This window comes from Zootoca vivipara, chromosome 2 (assembly GCF_965207765.1).
Source record: "Zootoca vivipara chromosome 2, rZooViv2.hap1.1, whole genome shotgun sequence".
NCBI lineage: Eukaryota > Metazoa > Chordata > Lepidosauria > Squamata > Lacertidae > Zootoca > Zootoca vivipara.
In genome coordinates, this window is record NC_142584.1 from 29,231,059 (window position 1) to 29,250,151 (window position 19,093).

General features: G+C 41.7%; 1 protein-coding gene and 1 long non-coding RNA gene across 5 annotated transcripts in view; one reads left to right on the forward strand and one right to left on the reverse strand.

Annotated features, from left to right (window-relative positions):
* Window positions 1-557: 557 nt before the first annotated feature.
* Window positions 558-1,280, reverse strand: LOC148686791 (uncharacterized). The gene is made up of 2 exons (XR_015948409.1): window positions 913-1,280; window positions 558-825 (listed from the first exon to the last, which is right to left on the reverse strand). It is a non-coding gene; the product is annotated as an uncharacterized LOC148686791 (long non-coding RNA).
* Window positions 1,274-19,093, forward strand: part of SPAG9 (sperm associated antigen 9) — a 74,843-nt gene continuing 57,023 nt past the window's right edge. For 2 of the 4 annotated variants that reach the window (XM_035104331.3, XM_035104336.3), the window contains exons 1-3: window positions 1,356-1,863; window positions 9,047-9,167; window positions 17,193-17,263. In XM_035104331.3, the coding sequence (XP_034960222.1) occupies window positions 1,558-1,863; window positions 9,047-9,167; window positions 17,193-17,263 (498 nt within the window). In that variant the 5' untranslated portion in view covers window positions 1,356-1,557. Of the gene's footprint in view, window positions 1,864-9,046; window positions 9,168-17,192; window positions 17,264-19,093 lie in introns of all 4 variants that reach the window. The other 2 variants (XM_035104332.3, XM_035104337.3) reach the window with 2 other exon arrangements.

Below are 19,093 nucleotides of genomic sequence, written 5' to 3' on the forward strand. Positions count from 1 at the left end.
AGCACATGTCATTTTCTTCACAGACAACAGTTGTAATGTTTTTAACAAGTTACAGGCTATGCTCATTCCTGTTCTTGACTGTTTATACTTTATAAAATCCTGTAAACTGTATTTTAGTACCTTTTTATTTTGCCCTCTGACATTTTAGAGCAACTAGATTTTGTTTGTTTCTTACATCATCCCACTTTCTCTTGAATCTGTTGTTTTAACCCCAACCAAAAGGAGCCAAAAGAACCCCAACCAAATTTTGCTCACATTCATTCCTCATTATCTTTGTTTCTCTCCCTCCCTCATCCCCAGTGTCAAAACATATATTGCAAGCACCTTGGAGCTGAGACCTTTCTTTTCCAAACATAATTCTATAGTGTTATATGCATGATTATGTATAAATAACATGGGCGCTAAACACACATTGTGAGGGTGGAGGGGTTACTGCAATCCTAGCCACATTTACCTTGGAATAATTAAACTCAGTGATACCATTTACAAAGACATGAGACCGGTCCTCTACCTGATTACATTTAGGCAGGCAACAAAAAACATTTTTTATTCTGCTGGACTTTTAATGGTTTTTAATTTTCTCGTTCCATTTAGCTCAGTTGGTTAAGAGAGTGGTGCGGATTACGCCAAGGTCATGGGTTCAATCCCCTTACAGACTACCTCCACTGAAAAGGGGTTGGACTGGATGGTCCTCAGGGTCCCTTCCAATTCTACGATTCTTTGTATTTTCGTTTCGGCAGCGCCCTTTAATTCCCATCGGAGCAACCGGAGAAAGCAGAAGCCGAAATGTTTTCAGGCTTGAACATCTCTTATTTTCTTAGTCACCTGCAATAAATATATTAACATACGGTACACAAAAACATAACACACACAATTTGGAAAATTCCTATTTTGTTTTCTTGTTGGGATCACCTTGCAAGGGGTAAAAAGCCAGTATAAATAGGTTTTCATTATATACGGAGAAGCATGCCTGGGATTGCATCTGAGGAAGTTGGGCTGTCGTGTCATCATCCTAAACCAGCCTTCACGGTGCCACAACACTCTTGTGTCTCTTTATGTGGATGCAAACCTCCCTGAATCCTTGTGGCGCTTGCGCCTGAAGAAAGACCCATCGGCTGGACCGAGGATGTCGGAGGAGGCCTAGCCTCCCACGTTGCCCTATTTTCCCTCTCTCTCCCGACTCAGTGACAGCGCCACGGCCGCCACGCCCTGGTCCTCGGGGCCCCGCCCAGTCCCACGCTCGCCACACGTCAGTCAGCCTTGGCCCCGCCCCTCGCCCCAATTCTTCGAATACTCAGGGGCGCCGGTGCCCCCGCCCACCGATAACGTCACTGCCCCGCGTCCCCTCCCTCCACTCCGGCGCCGTGGGTGAGGTCAGTGCCGCGCGCCTGTCACCCAAGCTTCCCTCCTGTTCGCGCTGAGCTGTAATCAAGGCCCCGCTGCAGAGGGAGGCGGGCGGGCGGTGCTGCTCCTCCTCTTCTTCTTTCTCCTGCTGCTCCTGCCAGGGGCTTTTCGCCTCCTCTTCGGCCGGCCCGTGCTGCCCTGAGCTCCGAGGCCATGGAGCTGGCGGACGGCGTGGTGTACCAAGAGGACCCGGGCGGCCCCGGCCCGGCCATGATGTCGGAGCGGGTGTCGGGTCTGGCGGGCTCCATCTACCGCGAGTTCGAGCGGCTCATCGGGCGCTATGACGAGGAGGTGGTGGCCGAGCTGATGCCGCTGGTGGTGGCCGTGCTGGAGAACCTGGACTCGGTCTGCGCGCACAGCCAGGAGACCAGCGTGGAACTGGAGCTGCTGCGGGACGACAACGAGCAGCTCCTCACCCAGTACGAGCGGGAGAAGGCGCTGCGGAAGCAGGCCGAGGAGGTGAGTGAGGAGGAGGTGGGAAGGAGCGGGGAGGGGGGCTGCTGCAGGGCCGCCAGGAAGGGTCCCAAGGGGAGGGGGTCCGCTTTCGCACGTGAGAGAGGAGAAGAAGAAGAAAGGAGGAGGAGGAGGATGTGTGTGTGTTTTGCAGGAGTGACATCCTGGGGTGTTGGCGGGATGGGAGGATGAAAGTTTTGGGGAGGGAGATGAGGCAACTTCGCTGGTGCAGGTCTGGTTGTGGCAGTCGGGGGGGGGCACAAAGAAGGAGCAGCATTGAGCCCCCATGGAAGTGGCTTATGTCAATGCAAGTGGGGTGGAAGGAAGTGGACATAAAGGAAGGAAAACGCTGAGGGAGCAAGCTGACACAGTGACAGTGGTGTGAAGCTGCCAGGGCGGGACCTGCAGGAGAGCCTGGTGTGTCCCATAACTCAAAGGATAAATGCTGATGTGTGTTGAGCAGAGAGTGATGTGGCAGGGCTTTAATACCTTGCCTGGGAGCTTCCTCAGGGAATTGGTTGGGCTGCTGTTAAACTCTAGAATTCTTGCCAAGATGATTTTTTGCTGTAGTAGTGCCTGGACTTCTGAAAGGTTCCTTGTATTGTTTTCAACACTCCCCTTCCCTGGTGCAGCATGCTAACTTCTCTAGTGGGTAGCTGTCACATGTTAATCATGCAACATGAAGCCTAGATAAATGCATACAGTACTTGCCTAAGATATGGATAGTCTGTACTGCCTGGAATGGGACAGTGATTGTCTTCAGGACTGATGAATGAAAATCTCAGTTAAAGCAACAGGTGGTGTAACCAAATAGTCCTTCACTGAAAAGTCAGCATCTTAAACATCAGTGGTGAGTGCCACATTATTTATATCACATTTTAGACTTTGTTGCTACCGTATCATGTTATTGCCTTTGTTACTTATCTCATTGTGCACTTTTTAGAAAACGGGTAGATACCACTGTTCATAATATTGCTGATTTTTGAAAAGCATGTACAGTGGTATCTACCCAATTTCTAGAAAAGCTGAGAACAAGCATAGTGTGATTAGTGATAAAAGCAATATAGCCCATGCTTGGTATATTTCCTCTGTGTTGGGAAAGCAGCTAGGAAGGCAGATTTTGACTGGACATAGAGCAAGAAGTGAAATGGTTAAGCAGACCACCTCACACATCTCTTCTGTTCACAATCTTCAGGGCTGCTTTTCATTAAAACAACAACAAAACCAAAATTAAACTTCAAGGGGAAGAATCACACAACTGAGCATCATGTGCAGGTTGGCCCTTTGATGCTTTGAATGCATGGAGTTTATTTATTAAAGTATTTTTTTCTCCTACTCTCCAGCCAAAAAAGGCTCCCAGAATAGCTTTACATATCATGAAAAATACTGTCCCTGGCCTTAAACACACAGTCTAATAAGATACAACACAAAAGGAAAATCAGGAGGGAGGAGGAAATCAGCAAAGTCAGGTTCAAGTTCTGACGAAAAAGATCTAATGACCTACAATTGGAAAAGTCCAAGGAGAGGAAGCACTTAAAGTGCAGGTCTTGCAGCTGGGCCAGTGGAGTAGTCCTGCATCCCTTCTCTTTCAACCTATGCTGCAACCTGATGTAAATACTGTTGCTAGGTAGAAATTGATGGAGGGAAGAGCCTGGCTTCTTAGCAGGACAGATAGTGGTCTTGCATCTTTTCTCCTCTCCCTTACAGCAGCCTGGTGTAGTGGTTGCTGGCAGGTGATAACTGCCAGGTTCAATCCCTCCCTACAACACCTAGTTGGACTGTGACCCTGCACAGCTGATATGCTGTTCGCATGTGCTCTGTTTACTTAGAGTAACAGTTTATACTATTGCAAGCAGAAGTAATCTTGGGCATCCCTGGTGTTGCTTTCAATTTAGAAAAAAATCTCTGCAATGTGTACCAAGCACCTGGTTATTCTGTTTAATACTGGTGCCTAGGGACAAGAAGTATTTGTCTAGTGCAGTGTGTGGTTTTGAATTGAAAAATAAATTGAATGCCATGGCAATCAATAATATGCTACAATGTAACTGGATCAAGGTAGGTAAGCTACACACATTTTTAGTACACTTTTTGTACATATAATAGTATATGTACACCTCAGGTTCTACCTTTTAATTAGCAAGTAACATCTTCGTTACTAAGTGGTCAGTCCTTTAGGATTAGGAGATGGGAATAAAGTTCCTGGCCCTGCCTGATATATTTTTGTGTGTGTGGCAAACCAGCTTCATAAACAAAGATGCTATGTGGAGCGTAAATTGTGATTTAAATAGAAATTTCAGTGACAACTTAGTTGCATATTACTTATTGACTTGCTTTAAGTAAGGATCCTCTCACTTAAATTTTATTCATCACTGCTAGTGTGTCACACATCCAAATATACACCAGGAGGCAAAGTAGCAACAGCACCTATGCATACTATTTTGTTATTTTTGTGTTATGTATGTACCATTTAGTAAACATGTAGAAGTTAGTTGTTAAGCCATTATGTATTGATCTCCATAAACTGTATCCACTGTAGATGCATGCTATGCTTGTTCATGTGGCTTGGAAAGCAGCAAAATCTATTTAAACCTTGCTTGCACATGCTTGGCTGACTGCAGGTCAAAATAAAAATAAAAAAATCCTTCCAGTAGCACCTTAGAGACCAACCAAGTTTGTCATAGGTATGAGCTTTCGTGTGCATGCACACTTCGTCAGATACCTGAAGAATACCTGAAGATACCTGAAGAAGTGTGCATGCACACGAAAGCTCATACCTATGACAAACTTGGTTGGTCTCTAAGGTGCTACTGGAAGGATTTTTTTTTTTACTGCATCAGACCAACACGGCTACCTACCTGTAACTTGTACTGCAGGTGCAAATTAAAAAATGAGCTTGTGTTTTCCAGTTATGTTAAGCCAAAATTTAAAAATGTGTTCCTAATGTAGAAAGTTAATATACTTGTAGATGTCATAAACAAATGCCCAGGATTGGCTCCTCTGAGTAAAATTGTGCAACTTGTGAGACTTAGTTGATTATAGTTAAATATTTTGCTTAGTTAAATATTTTGCTGTAAAATATTGGTGATTTGTTGCTTACCCATAGGACTCATCCAAGTATATGTTTTGCATGTGGCAAGGCTCCTTGATACACTTCAGGCATTTTCAAGTAAAATGGATGTTGAATAGCAGGCCTGGAAAAAATTACTGCTTGAGACCTTAGAACTGTTATGAATGAATAAATTTTTATTCTTCCCAATGACAAAAACAGTCTTTGGGGAGCTTAACGAGATAAAAATTACATAGAATTATAAAACCACAATCATAAAGTGTTTAAATATAGGATATAAATCAGAAACAGAAATAAAAACAAATGCATAGCAGCGTCTAAAGTTTCAGATTTTAAACTATATCTTACCGGCTCTATAGATAATGAAATATGTTAATAATATTAAAATCCTGAGAAAATAAAAATATAATGCTAACCTGCCGCTGAAAAAGATCAGAAAATAGGTGCCAAGAAAGCCCTTTTAGGGAAAGGGCATTCCGCTACTTGACTGCCACCATTAAAAATACACTCAACAACAACAGTAATATTTATACCCTGCCCATCTGGCTGGGTTTCAACAACAACAGCAACAGTAATATTTATACCCTGCCCATCTGGCTAGGTTTCAACAACAACAACAGTAATATTTATACCCTGCCCATCTGGCTGGGTTTCCCCAGCCACTCTGGGCGGCTCACAACATACTAAAACATCAAACATTAAAAACTTCCTTAAACAGGGCTGCCTTCAGATGTCTTCTAAAAGTCAGATAGTTGTTTATTTCCTTGACATCTGAAGGGAGGGTGTGAAAAATGAAAGTAATATTTTAGTTGCAGTTCATTCTTTTTCAGCTTTGTATTCCTGTTATAAAAAAGCATGCCTAGACATTCCGTTGTTGTGCACAGAACCTAGGTTTAAGGTGCCATTTAGCTCCTAGTTTTCATACCTCAGTTTCTAACACTGTCCAGGTCATGATGAATGTAGGAATAACAGACCCAGGTTAGATAGTCCAAAAAACTGCCTTGATATAAAGTAGGTTCATATGTTCTAGTTGATCACTCTGATTGCTGCTATCACTTAACACCACATTTTCTCCTGTAGGGTTTTTATTTCTTCAATGAAATCAGATTAAAGCATCTGAATTTCCCCTCTTTGAATGCTTTATGTCTGTAGTGGTGAAGTGTGAGCAAATATAAATACATGTGTGGCTTCTTTTTAATAGTGATGCCAAAGTATCAGTCATAATGGTCTTTGCTTTTGTTCAGTGTTCCTTTAATGCATGTGGTGATTTCTCATAACTGATAAGAGTTTTCAGAGAGTCAGGTATAATCTTGGTATACTCGAAAGTTTCAGGAAATGGAATAATCAAATGACCAGCCAGAGGTTTGCATGTGACTGCTAAGTAATGACGTTGTTTTTCCAAAATGAGCATTCTGAAAAATAACTTCAGTTGAAAAGGGATCTCTGTATCGTAAGATGTTCCAAAAATAAAAAATAAAAAATCTAGATGCTCTTTCTTCTGTGTTTCCTGTGCCCTGCAGGTTTCTTTGCTACTTTTTGAGTGGTGGTTTGCATTGCTTAGGAATCATCTGACCATTTGTTCCTTCCAGTGATCCTGTATTAGACATTCCTGTTTATCTTCACATGTTTGGTTATTTTAAGGGGTCTCTAGGGTTTAACGGGGTGTGTGGTAGTTTTAGCCTTGCTCCTCGTCTCCTTCCTCTCTTTAAATCTCCTGAGAATTGCTTATTTTGTGCAATCTGTGAAGGATCCCCCACAGACATTCCTTACTTCTTGGACTGAACTTGATATGAAAGAAGGGGGAGTGAGAGAAGGCGGACTACGAAGAAATGACAAGCCTCTAGCACAGGGGTCAGCAACCTTTTTCAGCTGTGGGCCGGTCCACCATCCCTCAGACCATGTGGTGGGCCGGACTATATTTTGAAAAAATAATAATGAATGAATTCCTATGCCCCACAAATAACCCAGAGATGCATTTTAAATAAAAGCACACATTCTACTTATGTCAAAAACCAGGCAGCCCCCACAAATAACCCAGAGATGCATTTTAAATATAAGGACACATTCTACTCATGTAAAAGCACGCTAATACCTGGACTGTCTGCGGGCCGGATTGAGAAGGCGATTGGGCCGCATCCAGCCCACAGGCCTTAGGTTGCCTACCACTTCTGGCAATTGACAATGTTTGCCTTTGGAGGATCAAATCTTGGCTTTAGAAGCCAAGATATAAATGTACCTTCTGCACCCACAAGCACCTCCTTCACTTCCTCTTTTGGGTGAGTAGGAAAGCAAGCCAGGAAGCTTTTGAAGCCATGGCTTAATATTCTGGCTTGCTCCATGATTAAGCATAGTTTCTCAGTCCCAATGTAATGGGAGGCTGTGGTTCACCGTGGCTTCCTGATTTGTTTCCCTGCTTTCAGAAAGGGAGGGGTGCAGGGACTTTATGTGAATCCTTGATCTGAGGCCCCAAACCAGAGAACATGACTATTTATTTTTAAGCAAGTTCAGTACAGTGTATTAAGCCATCATAACATTGTGCTTGGAGAGGCTCTGAGATGTTGATTAGTGAAATTTAAATCAGAAGCATGTTATGGATGTCTTAGAGTGGCATGGGCCTGCATGGAACAACTATTGCAAGTGAAGTCCTCTTTCTCTGCCTGTGGTTTGTTGGCAAACAACCCTCATAAACCACTTTTACACACAGTTGTGTGATGGTTTTGTCACAGGGTTGCCTGAATACGGTAGTTATGTGGTGTATATTTTACAAGTTTGGGGGGCCTTATTGGTCTAGTTACTAGTACATCCTTGAATTATGACAGTTTTCCTAACTGTTCTGCTGTTTTCATAGGAGAGAGACTTGAATGACTACAAGCCTAGCAATAATGGAGTGGTATGTTAATACAAATAGTATTTAAAGGAGGTGGAGGCAAGAGCTCATTTATTCTGTCAAATTTCTTAATTTCAGAAGAACACTTGAACTGAGAGTTGTTTACTCTGCAATACCAAAAATGAAGTGCTCTTAGAAAAGTAAATACTGTATGCCTTAACAATGGCATTCCTTTGTACAACTAATATGTACGAAGAATTAAGAATGGTTCACAGTGTCAAAGACTCGATGTAAAATGAGTAAGGGATAGCTAAGGGAGAACAGTCCAGCTTACTTCTAAATAAAAACTTTTTTTCAGGTTAGCAATTATCATTCAGTTTCAGCTTGCACCTTTCGTGGTAGTTCTTACTTTTAGCTTCAGGTAATTGTATTGTGACCTGAAGTTATGCAGCACTAAAGAAGTGTAGGATCTATTGCTTTTATTGGTATAGAGTGTGATAATGACAGGGTCAGAGGGAAGTAGGTGATGTGATAAGAGCTTTCGATGAAAGAGAATGAAGACTTTCAAGTAGCGTAGAACTACCTTCCTGGTTTGCCTTGCAAATAGTTCTTTATGACTAATTCTTCAGTTGCTAGCCCAAAACGAGACAAGCAGACATGTGCTGAGAGTACTCTTAGTGTCTTATGTATACAGTGGTGCCTCACTTAACGAACGCCCTGTAAGACGAAATTTTTACGCTTAAAGAAAGGATTTTTCTAGTGGAGGTTGCCTCGCTAGACGAATTCGTTTTACGAAAAATTCATCTAGCGAATCGTGGTTTCCCATAGGAATGCATTGAAATTCAATTAATGCGTTCCTATGGGCAAAAAAAATTCCAAAAAAATTTCAATGCATTCCTATGGGATTCGCTAGACAAATTTTCCATTATAAGAAAAGACCCGTGGAACGAATTAAATACAGCGAGGTACCACTGTATTTATTTCCTTTCCAATGGACCTACATTAAACTTCTGCATCCTAGGCTTTTCAGAAAGGCCAGAAGATCTCCCCCTCCACCCCACTTGACCTCCCAGGCTTAATGTTTATTAGTTGGGTGATGTTCTGATTGAATTATGTTCTTTCTGGTGTGTGGAGTAGAATTTAGGTTTTTAAAAAATGTATTATTTTCTCTTTTGTTGTTTCATTGTTCAAGTAAGCTGCTTTGGATGGGCATTTGCCCCCCAAAGAGGCCTAAAAATATTTTAAGCAACAAATAAAATGCATATGCCCATGAATATATTGTTTCTTTCTTGAAGAAATTTATTGAATTTGAAGATTCTCAAGAACAAGAAAAAAAGGATCTGCAGATAAGAGTGGAAGCTTTAGAGTCGCAAACCCGGCAGCTTGAACTGAAAGCAAAAAACTATGCTGATCAAAGTAAGTGGGACTATATCAGTGGATTATAACTAGTTATAACCATTGCATGGTTTGCATGATATTTTCACTCTTATCTTCTAATATAAAATAGCATAAAATGACTGCACCAGTATAATTCACTGGCACGAGTGTTTGCCTTTTCATGTATGTATGTGTGATTTGAGTTTTGTTTTGTGTTAACTGATGTCCAAGCTCATCTTCTCGCTAACTTTGTTAAGACTTTCTTGAAGTACAGTTTCAGCTTCTTTTCTCACCCGAACAACAATGGGTGATATCAAGCTATAGAGGCCCACTTGCACAATAGACTTCAACTCGTGCAAATGGGATATCCCCCTTTCCCCCTGCAGCCCTGCAAATCTGCTGTGGAGTGTTTAGAGCAGACGATTCCTGCATTGTGCAGGACTAGATTATTATTGTTGTTATTATTTATTGAATTTAAATACCGCCCTATACCCGGAGGTCTCTGGGCGGTTCACAGAATCTTGCAGTCCCTTCCAACTCTACAATTCTATGATTCTAAGTCCAGAAATTTCAAAGCAACCTTGATTCTACTGATCTTAGAATGCAAAAGTGGCTAGGAATCCTGTTCATTTAATGTTAGCTATGGCTCAGAGTTTCTTAAGCTGATAGAAGGGCCTTGGGCTAGCTAGCCCTGTAGGATTTCTTATTTGTATAGCTGACTTTATCATATCACAAGCTACTTTTGAAACCCCTTTCCAAGCAGTTTACCTTGTGGCAAGAGGGGCTGGGGGATGAGGCTATTGCTAAAGTCTGAAGTCTTGTCAGCTGATGGAACTTGTTTCATAGTTTCTTGGATGCAGCTCAAGTGTGTTTTTGTTTTTAATTTAACCAGTAGTGAATATTTTGCTGCTACACAATTGGCAAGGTTATAATTGCTCTCTAAGGACACTGGAGTGGTTTATTAGCCTCAAAGTAATTATGGGAGATAGTCAGATGTAACATTCTTATCCATGATTAACAGAGTGTATGATAAGATTGTATCCCATCCTTCTCCTGGTTTTTCCATGTGAATTCCTGGCAGCTTTAAATATGGCTGCTGTTTTAAGGCTAACTAGGGTTTGCTAGGATTACTAATCAGCTTCAAACCTCAATTAAAAATCTTCTATAAGAGGGAACTCTGGTTAGTGCTAACCATGGTTAATGTTGGTGCTGAAATGAGTCTGCAGACCCCCAAAACAATGCAACCCCCAAGTGAATGGGAAGTTGCCTGTAAAGTGTAAAACATTGTAGTAGAATGGCCCAGTCACATGAATCCAGAATGTGCAGTCCCTGACATGTCTTTTAAAAATGTATAAACGAGATGGAAAAACTAGCCACAGTTGCCCATTGCAACCCACCTCTGCCCCCTTTTTCTGCCTCCACCAGCATGATTGTGTTGTGGTTGCATGAATGGGGTTGTGATGAGACTGGGCACAGGAGGAAGTCAGATCATGGAAGCAGCTACTGATGTACAGCTGCCTTATTTCAGAACCAGCTGTAACTGGCACTAATCATGAATCCAACTGCTGCAATGTACCTTGAGTGGCTTGATCACCAAATCCCATTAGAGAAAATAAAATCTCCTCTCGCATCTTGTCTCATTCTTGTTTTAACCAATAAAGAAGAACCCTCTCTAAAGATTGCCACAGAGTTTGTCATCATGCTGTAATAGCAAAGGGAACACAGGATTGTGAAGCTGCTTGCTGCTTCATCTTCATGCTGAGGAAGTCAACAGTTCTTTTTGAGACATTGCCCAAGGCTTGTGCTTTTTGAAAGCTCTCTTGCAATGAATTTATGCACTGGATTACCTCAAAATGCCACTTGGGATATCTTTTTGGCTTCCATTACTTGTTTTGCAAGGTTATAAGTAAGGTGATGAACTAATGCTTTAAGAATTTCCAAAATTTGGAGAGCTTTAAACTATAGCCCGAAAACTGTAATGCTGAGAGCTGTTTCTCACGGTCATCTACAGGGAAAAAGAAACATATTTGCAATGGTTCTTAAATATTTGGATGCATTTCAAATCTCACAGCAAATACATGGTAAACACAAGGGGAAAATGAAGACCTATATGCCATGGAGGGCCTTGGGTTTATCAAACTGTCAAGGACACAAATAATACAGAATATCCTCAATAGCACATTGATACCATAGCAGCTAACTGTTCAGGTTGATCTTAAATGCCTGTCTGCAGTGTTAGTTTTGAGCTATGAAATTTACTTTGGAATATTGCATTGATATATCTTTTTTTATAAAACTGGAGTTTCATCATTGGTTATGCTGTTAATCCATTTGGTTTAGGTTTAGAGACAATACTTTGACATTGGTCAAACTTGCCTACTTTGGTTCTCACGGTTTAAGAGAAGTTCTGTTGTGGTTGTGGAATTAGTTCTAGGAACTGTGTAGGTTTTGCCCTTTTATGACATCTGCAATTTTTATGTGCCAGTAGGCCTGCTCACACATGTGCTTTGGCTGATTTAAGGACCATGTATGTTTGGTTCCTACCTTTGTGGTTTCTGTTGATGGATTGGGAATCAGATGCTTAGTTCCCTGATCCAATACAGTGGTGCCTCGCAAGACAAAATTAATTCGTTCCGCGAGTCGTTTTGTATTGCGAAAATTTTGTCTTGCGGTTTTCCAATGTAATCAAAGCAAAGCAAAAAAAAAAAAAGTCTTGCGAAGCACGGCCATAGAAAACTTCGTCTTGCGAGTCAACAAAAAGATCACAAAACGCTTTCGTCTTGCGAGTTTTTCGTTGTGGTAGGCATTCGTCTTGCAAGGTACCACTGTAATCAACTTTGACAGTATAGATTTATCTGTTTGGCGGATTGAAGTACCAGAGTTTGTTTCCACACTACCCCAGTGTGAATTGATGGTTTCAGAGTTGAAATGACTGGCTAGTCAATCCTATGTATTTCTATTATCTCTTAAAGAAAGCCATTGGGTTTGCTTTGAGGTTTTACTCAGAGCTATGTGCTTGTTATTTATTATTTCAAATTTATAGTCTACCCTCCCCCAAAGGGAGCCTAGGGCAGCTCACAACTAGTATTAGAAACTGAGATATGAAAGCTAGGAGCTAAATGACACCTTAAACCTGGGTTATGGGCACCACAATGGAATGTTTAGGTGCACTTTTTATAACAAAAAAGCACAGCTGAAAATGAATGAACTGCAGCTAAAGTATTATGTTCATTTTTCACATGGTCTAGTCCTCATCTGAAGACTTCAAAAAACAAAGCCAGGCTTCCCCTGCCCGCCTCCTTAATATTCTTATGAGGGTCCCTCAAAATATTGCCTTTCTGTAAGGTCAGCTGAGAGGCAGAACCTATCAGCTTGCCTTACGCTGCAGTGATTTCTTGGAAGTCGAAGAGGCAGGAATTTCTCCTCCCACACCCTCAGCAGCAGCAGTGGCAGTTGTAATCTGACATTTTAGGTGCAGTACCGCACCCAGAGCTCAGTAATTGCTCACGCTAATGAAATTCCCAGTCGCAAAATGCACCTAGAACAATGGGAGTTTCAAATGCTGCTCACGACAATAAAATTACATTAAAAAATTTAAACCGGTATTGTTCAGGTATTGTAGACAGTTAGTACCAGCAATGTAAAAGTTTAATAAAACTACAGTTCAAAAGCATGGACAAACAGAAGTCTTTTGACACATTTTCTGAATGCATATAAAGTGTGAGACAGACTGATTTCCATTGGAAAGGGGGTTCTGTAGCTGGGGTGCTGCTCTGCCTCAGTTCCCTGTTTGTTGTGCTTCTCCTATTGTTGAACTGTGCCTTGTACGCAGATTGCAAATTTGGGGCTGGAAAATACTGCAGAAGGCACATTTCAGTTGGGTCCCAAGTCATTTGGGACCCTTTAGGAGAGCATATTAAACCTACTCTATCCCTGTTTCCCCAAATGTGAGTATGAACACTTGAAATTGGAAATGGCCCTGTGAATGTAAACATGACCTTCATCTATTTGGATCTCTCACTTTTAAATTTTATTGCTGTATTTAAACCCAGGGAACCTCTTTTGAGACCATACTAAATAATTTATTTAGAAAATGTTTAGCCTCCGTCTCTCAGATTTGCAAGATGCTTCGTCAATAAATAATGCATCATAATGTAAATGAGGGGTTTCTGCTCTAAATGAGTGCTTTGAAACTCTTCATATTCCCCTGAACATTCCCAGGAGATTTCTGTGTGCTGCTGCTGCTGCTGCTCTCAGTTAACTCTCTTGCTACCTTTGTTTGATTCTCTGTGAAGGCCTCCAGAGAATGACATTCCAGTTTTCCAGTTACATTTGAATATATCCTGATTTATGGGGTGTTTGTTCAGAAAGAAACGATGCAACGTTACTAAATGAAATGAAATGCATCTTTCTCCCACATTGCTTTCAAATAGCATCACCTGGAAGCAACCACCCACAAATCACTTTTGGGCTAAGGCGGAGTTGTACTGGTGGATTACCAGGGTGGGCAGAGTCAGATCAGCTGCTCAAGGTCCTATACCTGGGCAGGAACAAAGGTGATCTTGTATATCCTGCAGCTGTCAGGTCACGGCAGTTGAAACAGCCAGTGAAGGAGGAGGAGGAGGAGGAGGATTTGGCCAGAGGATTATTAAAAAAATATGCAACTTACCTTTGCCCAAGCAGCACCTTATTTTCCTGTACTCTTATACAGAGGCATACATGCCTGCTTGTATGTGCTGACAATCAGTGTTAGAAACTGGGATAGAAAAGCTGGGAGCCAAAGGGCTTCTGGGATCTGGGTTGTGGATGCCAAAACAGAATGTCTAGTTGCCACTGGGGGTGTGTGGAGTCAGCTTCTTATTTATTATTTTAATAAGCATGAATTAATACGCATTTCACATAAGTGACATATTGTTAATATCACATTTTTGGCAGAAATTGTTAATACATGTTTAATTTGGTGTTTACAATAAAAATATTGGTACCATACTTTGGTTTTCAAAACACTCTGCTCTTTTTTGTTAAACTCATTAACATGTTGTCTATCCTTCGAGGCTTCAAAGCACATACATTGCAGTAATCCTTGAGTGTCAGCCATGCCCCCCAAAAATGACACCCAGACTTCTTGAAGTGCTCACAAATGGAGAATCTTTAGGTGCAAAATGTGCCTGGTACCCTGCTAAATTTGACAATCGTGAAATATTTTAAGGACTCTTAGGAGGAAGAAAGGTTGTTTACCCTACTGACTAAGAATGGGACAACTGGCTAATTTAGAGGGTGGTTACTTTTAAGCCACTAATGAAACACTATTTAGGGGATATGGAAACTTTAGGGGGGTCATGGAAGGCTTTTGAGAAGTATGGGGGATGCTTTAGCTGTTGATACCTGCCTGAGTTTGGATGAGAAGGGATTGGACTAGATTAAGTGGATCTTATAAGTGTGTGTTGTTGCCTGTGTGAGAACATGAAAAAAAGAGACTCAGTGTGCCATTCATTGTTGCATTCACATGTGCAGATATCTTTTTTTAGAAGGCAGCAGTGAAAAGACCCAGTTCCTCTGCTTCGTACAGGTGGAAGAAAGTGGAAGCAATAGGTTGTTTCATTTTTGTTCCACACTTCTGTTAGTTCCTCTGAGCAGTTTCATTTTAGGGAAAGCTTTAACTGGCTGAAGTACCTGGTGAATCTGTCCTGGCGACCAAGCCAATTTAGCAGGGTGCTAAGTTGGACTTGCCCATCTGTTTCTGACTTGACTTTAAAATAGCAGGGCTTTGTTTCTTCCCTAGTGTCTGCTTTCAGTGGACCAGCAGATGTTCCGATTGCGATCTTGTTAGCAAGGAAGTGTTATACTCAAGACCTCAGGTAGCCAACCTGTGACTCTCTAGGTGGTGTTGGATTCCAGCTCCCATCAGCCCCAGCCAGCATGACGAAAGATCATGATGGAATTTTTCTTCTTATTTTTAATAAACTGTGTAGCCTGCTTTTCACCACAGATGTGAAATCAAAAATCTGGGAGGCCACTGGTTAGTGACCTCTGCTCTAGACCTATTGGATCATGAAGCAAAATATTCTAGGGATTGTGTCCATGTATTTTTTCTTTTCTCCCCTAATTTATTCATGCTGACCTCACCTGTTGTTAACTGGTACTGCTGTTGATTTTGAAATTTTGACTATGGTTTGGTTTGCATGACACACTAAACTGTAGCTAAAATAAACTGGCATAAGATGGACAAGTAGTTTGCTGGTGCTTCCCTCCTCTCCCACGCCTCTTGCTGCTACACTGCCATGAAGCAAGCCATGGTCTGGCTTGTCGTGTTGTCTGAACTGAGGCTTGTGCTTTGGTTTTGTCCAAAGAAAGCAGAAATGGCGAGCTGAAAATGGAGTACTTGTTCACAATAAACCTTTTTTTAAAAAAAACAACAACCAACAACTATGGTTTTGTTTTATGTGATGTGTGAACTGGGCCTGTGGAAGACAAAGTATTGATTTTGAACAGCACTGGCGATTCTTCTGTTTATGTGAGTGGGCAACAAATATCACCTAAAGTTCAGAAAATTGGTGCCTGTAAATGCAACTAGATGTAAATTGACTAACACTATATGGATATCTAAAGGACACCAGCCCTGCTTATAAGGCAAAGTTATCTGTTGTTGACTATATACTCAAGTTATTGACACCTTTTACTCTGCAGGTGTCTCTACATGTTGGTAAATTAGTAGTCCACTAGATGGAGCAGAAGCGGTATAGTTGTTGGATGGCTCAGTAAATAGGAATGGTTACATTTTGCAGCTGAGGACAAAAATGAAATGAATGGGAAAGATCTGCCTGCTCGGTTCTTGTGTTTCGTAGCTGCCAAGTGGGGAGAGTGGCTTGAAATGGACATGCATTATTAGTTGTAAATGTACTCTGGGTGTTGTTAAGGTCCTATATAAACTATAGGTCTGTTATGAGTTCTAAATACGTATATATTTTTTAAAAAAGAATGAATAGCACTTTCTAGAAAAAAGTGTCGCATGGCATCTTAATATATAATGGCTGCTATAATAGAGATGGGTTTAGTAAATTAGGGACCTAGGAGCCTAGGCACAATACATCTAAATACAGTGGTACCTCGGTTCTCCAACTTAATCCGTTCGACTCCCAAAACTGTTCGAAAAGCAAGGCATGGCTTCCAATTGGCTGCAGGAGCTTCCTGCACCCAAGCGGAAGCTGTGTCAGACATTCGGCTTCTGAAAAATGTTCGCAAATTGGAATACTTACTTCTTGGCGTTCGGGAGCCAATTTGTTCAGGAGCCAAGCCATTCGAGAACCAAGGTACCGCTGTATTTCCTAAATATACCATAACAGTTATATGCAATCCAAATTAGTATCTCATTTGATTTGGCAAAACACGACTCCAGCTGGTGGAGAAACACTTGAAAATTAGGAATACTAGGCGATGGTGGGTACTGTTGTGTCAGGCAAACTTGTTCACTCCATCCCAGTTTCTCTTAATTTCTTACTTTCTCTTGATAGTATGTGTGGACTGACAATGGTATGTTCTTGGTAACCTATTGATTTGATTGCCTTTATAGTACGTCTTGGCTCCCTTAATAATTTTTAGTACTGGGAGTGCACTTTTAGCATTACAAGAACCCTTGTGGTTGAATAGTCCGACATAGCTCTGTCCATTTGTTGAAGAGCAGCTAGCCTCCTTGTTAAAGGTGAGGGGGCAGGGTGCTTCTTCCGTGTCAATCAGGCCCTTGACTGGAGAGCTTTAGTGAGCACAGTTCCTTTATTCTTGTTGGGCAACTTGGACTTCTTCAAGAGCAGTGGAGATTGGATTAGGCCTTGACTCTGGGACTAAGTTTGGTGTTCTCTCCATATGCCCTGACCTGCTCAATGCTCTCTTGACAAAGCATTTGGAAGAAGAAGAAAAGCAGGAGCACAGTTTTCTAAAAAAAGAAAAAGAGCAGAGTTGGTTTCTGTATGAATAGCTTTGAATTGTGGAAACCGGAGATGATGTCAGTAGTCTCTGTTACTGTGGCTGTCAATGTCTGTTTCTGAGAGAATTAATTATCTTTTTCAGTTACCAGACTGGAAGAGAGGGAAGCAGAACTGAAGAAAGAATACAATGCTCTTCATTCAAGACATACAGAGGTAGGTAATGAGATACTCCTTGGAGCTGTGCTTTGAGAGGGCAGCTGTGCCTCAGGGACTTGGTATGAAGGGCATCAAGGTAGCTTCTACTGCACAAGTGTTTGCCGAGGGCTCTCTAAAGCTTTTGCTTTTAGCTTTTGGAAGGTTTTCAGTGTGTTCATTGGAATCCTTTATATTAAACTGTAGGGCAGAGACAGATTGATATTGGCAGCATGCATGATCCTAACCTGATGTTTGCTGAGATGACTGAATTGAGGGGCAGGGGTGGGATGCAGGCTTATTAGCATAGCAGGAAACCAGAGTTCCCTCTTACAGCTGAAGCTAGCTAGGGTGTCACATTAATTCCATACCTTATTAGAATAGTTCGTTTCAACTCTTTCTTTGCTTGAAAAGGTAGTCTGTCACCTTAGATCAGGCATCCCCAAACTGCGGCCCTCCAGATGTTTTGGCATACAACTCCCATGATCCCTAGCTAACAGGACCAGTGGTTGGGGAAGATGGGAATTATAGTCCAAAACATCTGGAGGGCCGAAGTTTGGGGATACCTGCCTTAGATATTCATGTCATCCATTATGTTACACGTGACTTAGAGAAAGACCTGATGATTAGCAGTCAAATTTCTTGAGGTATGCCAAGACCATCCTTGGGGAGTATAACTTACTTTTATTTTATTTTATTCCCCCCCTGCAGCTTCTCTGTTATATTACACATTTTGAATTTAGTACAAATATTCTTTGTTCAAAATTTTGATAAATTGAACTGCTTGTTTGCAAGAACAATTTGGTCAAGTTGATGTAAACTTGTATTAGAAAAAAGCCCTCTCTGTCGCATGGAAACCAGTAGGAAAAACTAAATTTTGTGACCAGTATTCCTTAGCAAACATGCATAATTTTGTTGGCTAAGGCATGTTTCATTATAAGGCCTTCTGACTTGCTTGACACATTTCTAGACAAAGGCAAGTGGGAGTTACACCAGGCCTCAGTGTTTGTTCCAACACCTCTTGCTCAGTAACAGATGTCACTTATTGGCAAATTGTAGGATGAGGAATTCTGAGGTGGCTGGTCCATCTCCCCGCCCTGCACTAAGTCCCTCTAGGGCTATTCAGAATAAAATGGCTGCCCATGTGGTTCTGTAGGGGCAGCCATGTATTTTCCTGTACAGTCTCCTTGGCAGAGTCAGCATGTTGTAATTTGCAGCTCCATTTTCAGTGTGTGCTGTTGTAGCAGATACAATTTTTAGCTGCTTAGAATAGCTATTACCTGTGAGGGAAGAAGAAAAATAGAAAAGGCAGCATTTGGAGAACTTCATAACAGTGTCAGTATTTGGAAAACTTGAAAAATCAGACCCAGGAGCTCTTTGAGGAAACCTGATTTTCTCGATCCATTTCAATCGGGGGTTTAGGCCTGGTTTTTGGCACAGAAACTGCTTTGATTGCCCTATATGATCTGTTGTCGGGTGAGGGACAGGGAAATGTGTCCTTGTTAATTCTCCTCAACCTCTCAGCTTGGAAACTTCAGCTGGTTCAATGACCAGGTTTCTCATTAGGACAAGACAATTTGAGCATGCCATGCCAATCCTGGCTCAACTGCACTGGCAACCAATAAATTTCTGGGCCCAATTCAAAGTGCTGGTTTTGACCTTCAAAGCCTTAAACAGCTCAGGACCACAATACCTCAAGGACCACTATGAACTGACCTGGAACCTGTAATCATCAGTTGAGGCCCTTCTTCGTGTGCCTCCTCTGTGAGAGATTCAGAGGGCGGCAACATGAGAACAGGCCTTTTCTACAGTGGCTCCCTGCTTGTGGAATGCTCTCCCCAGGGAGACTTT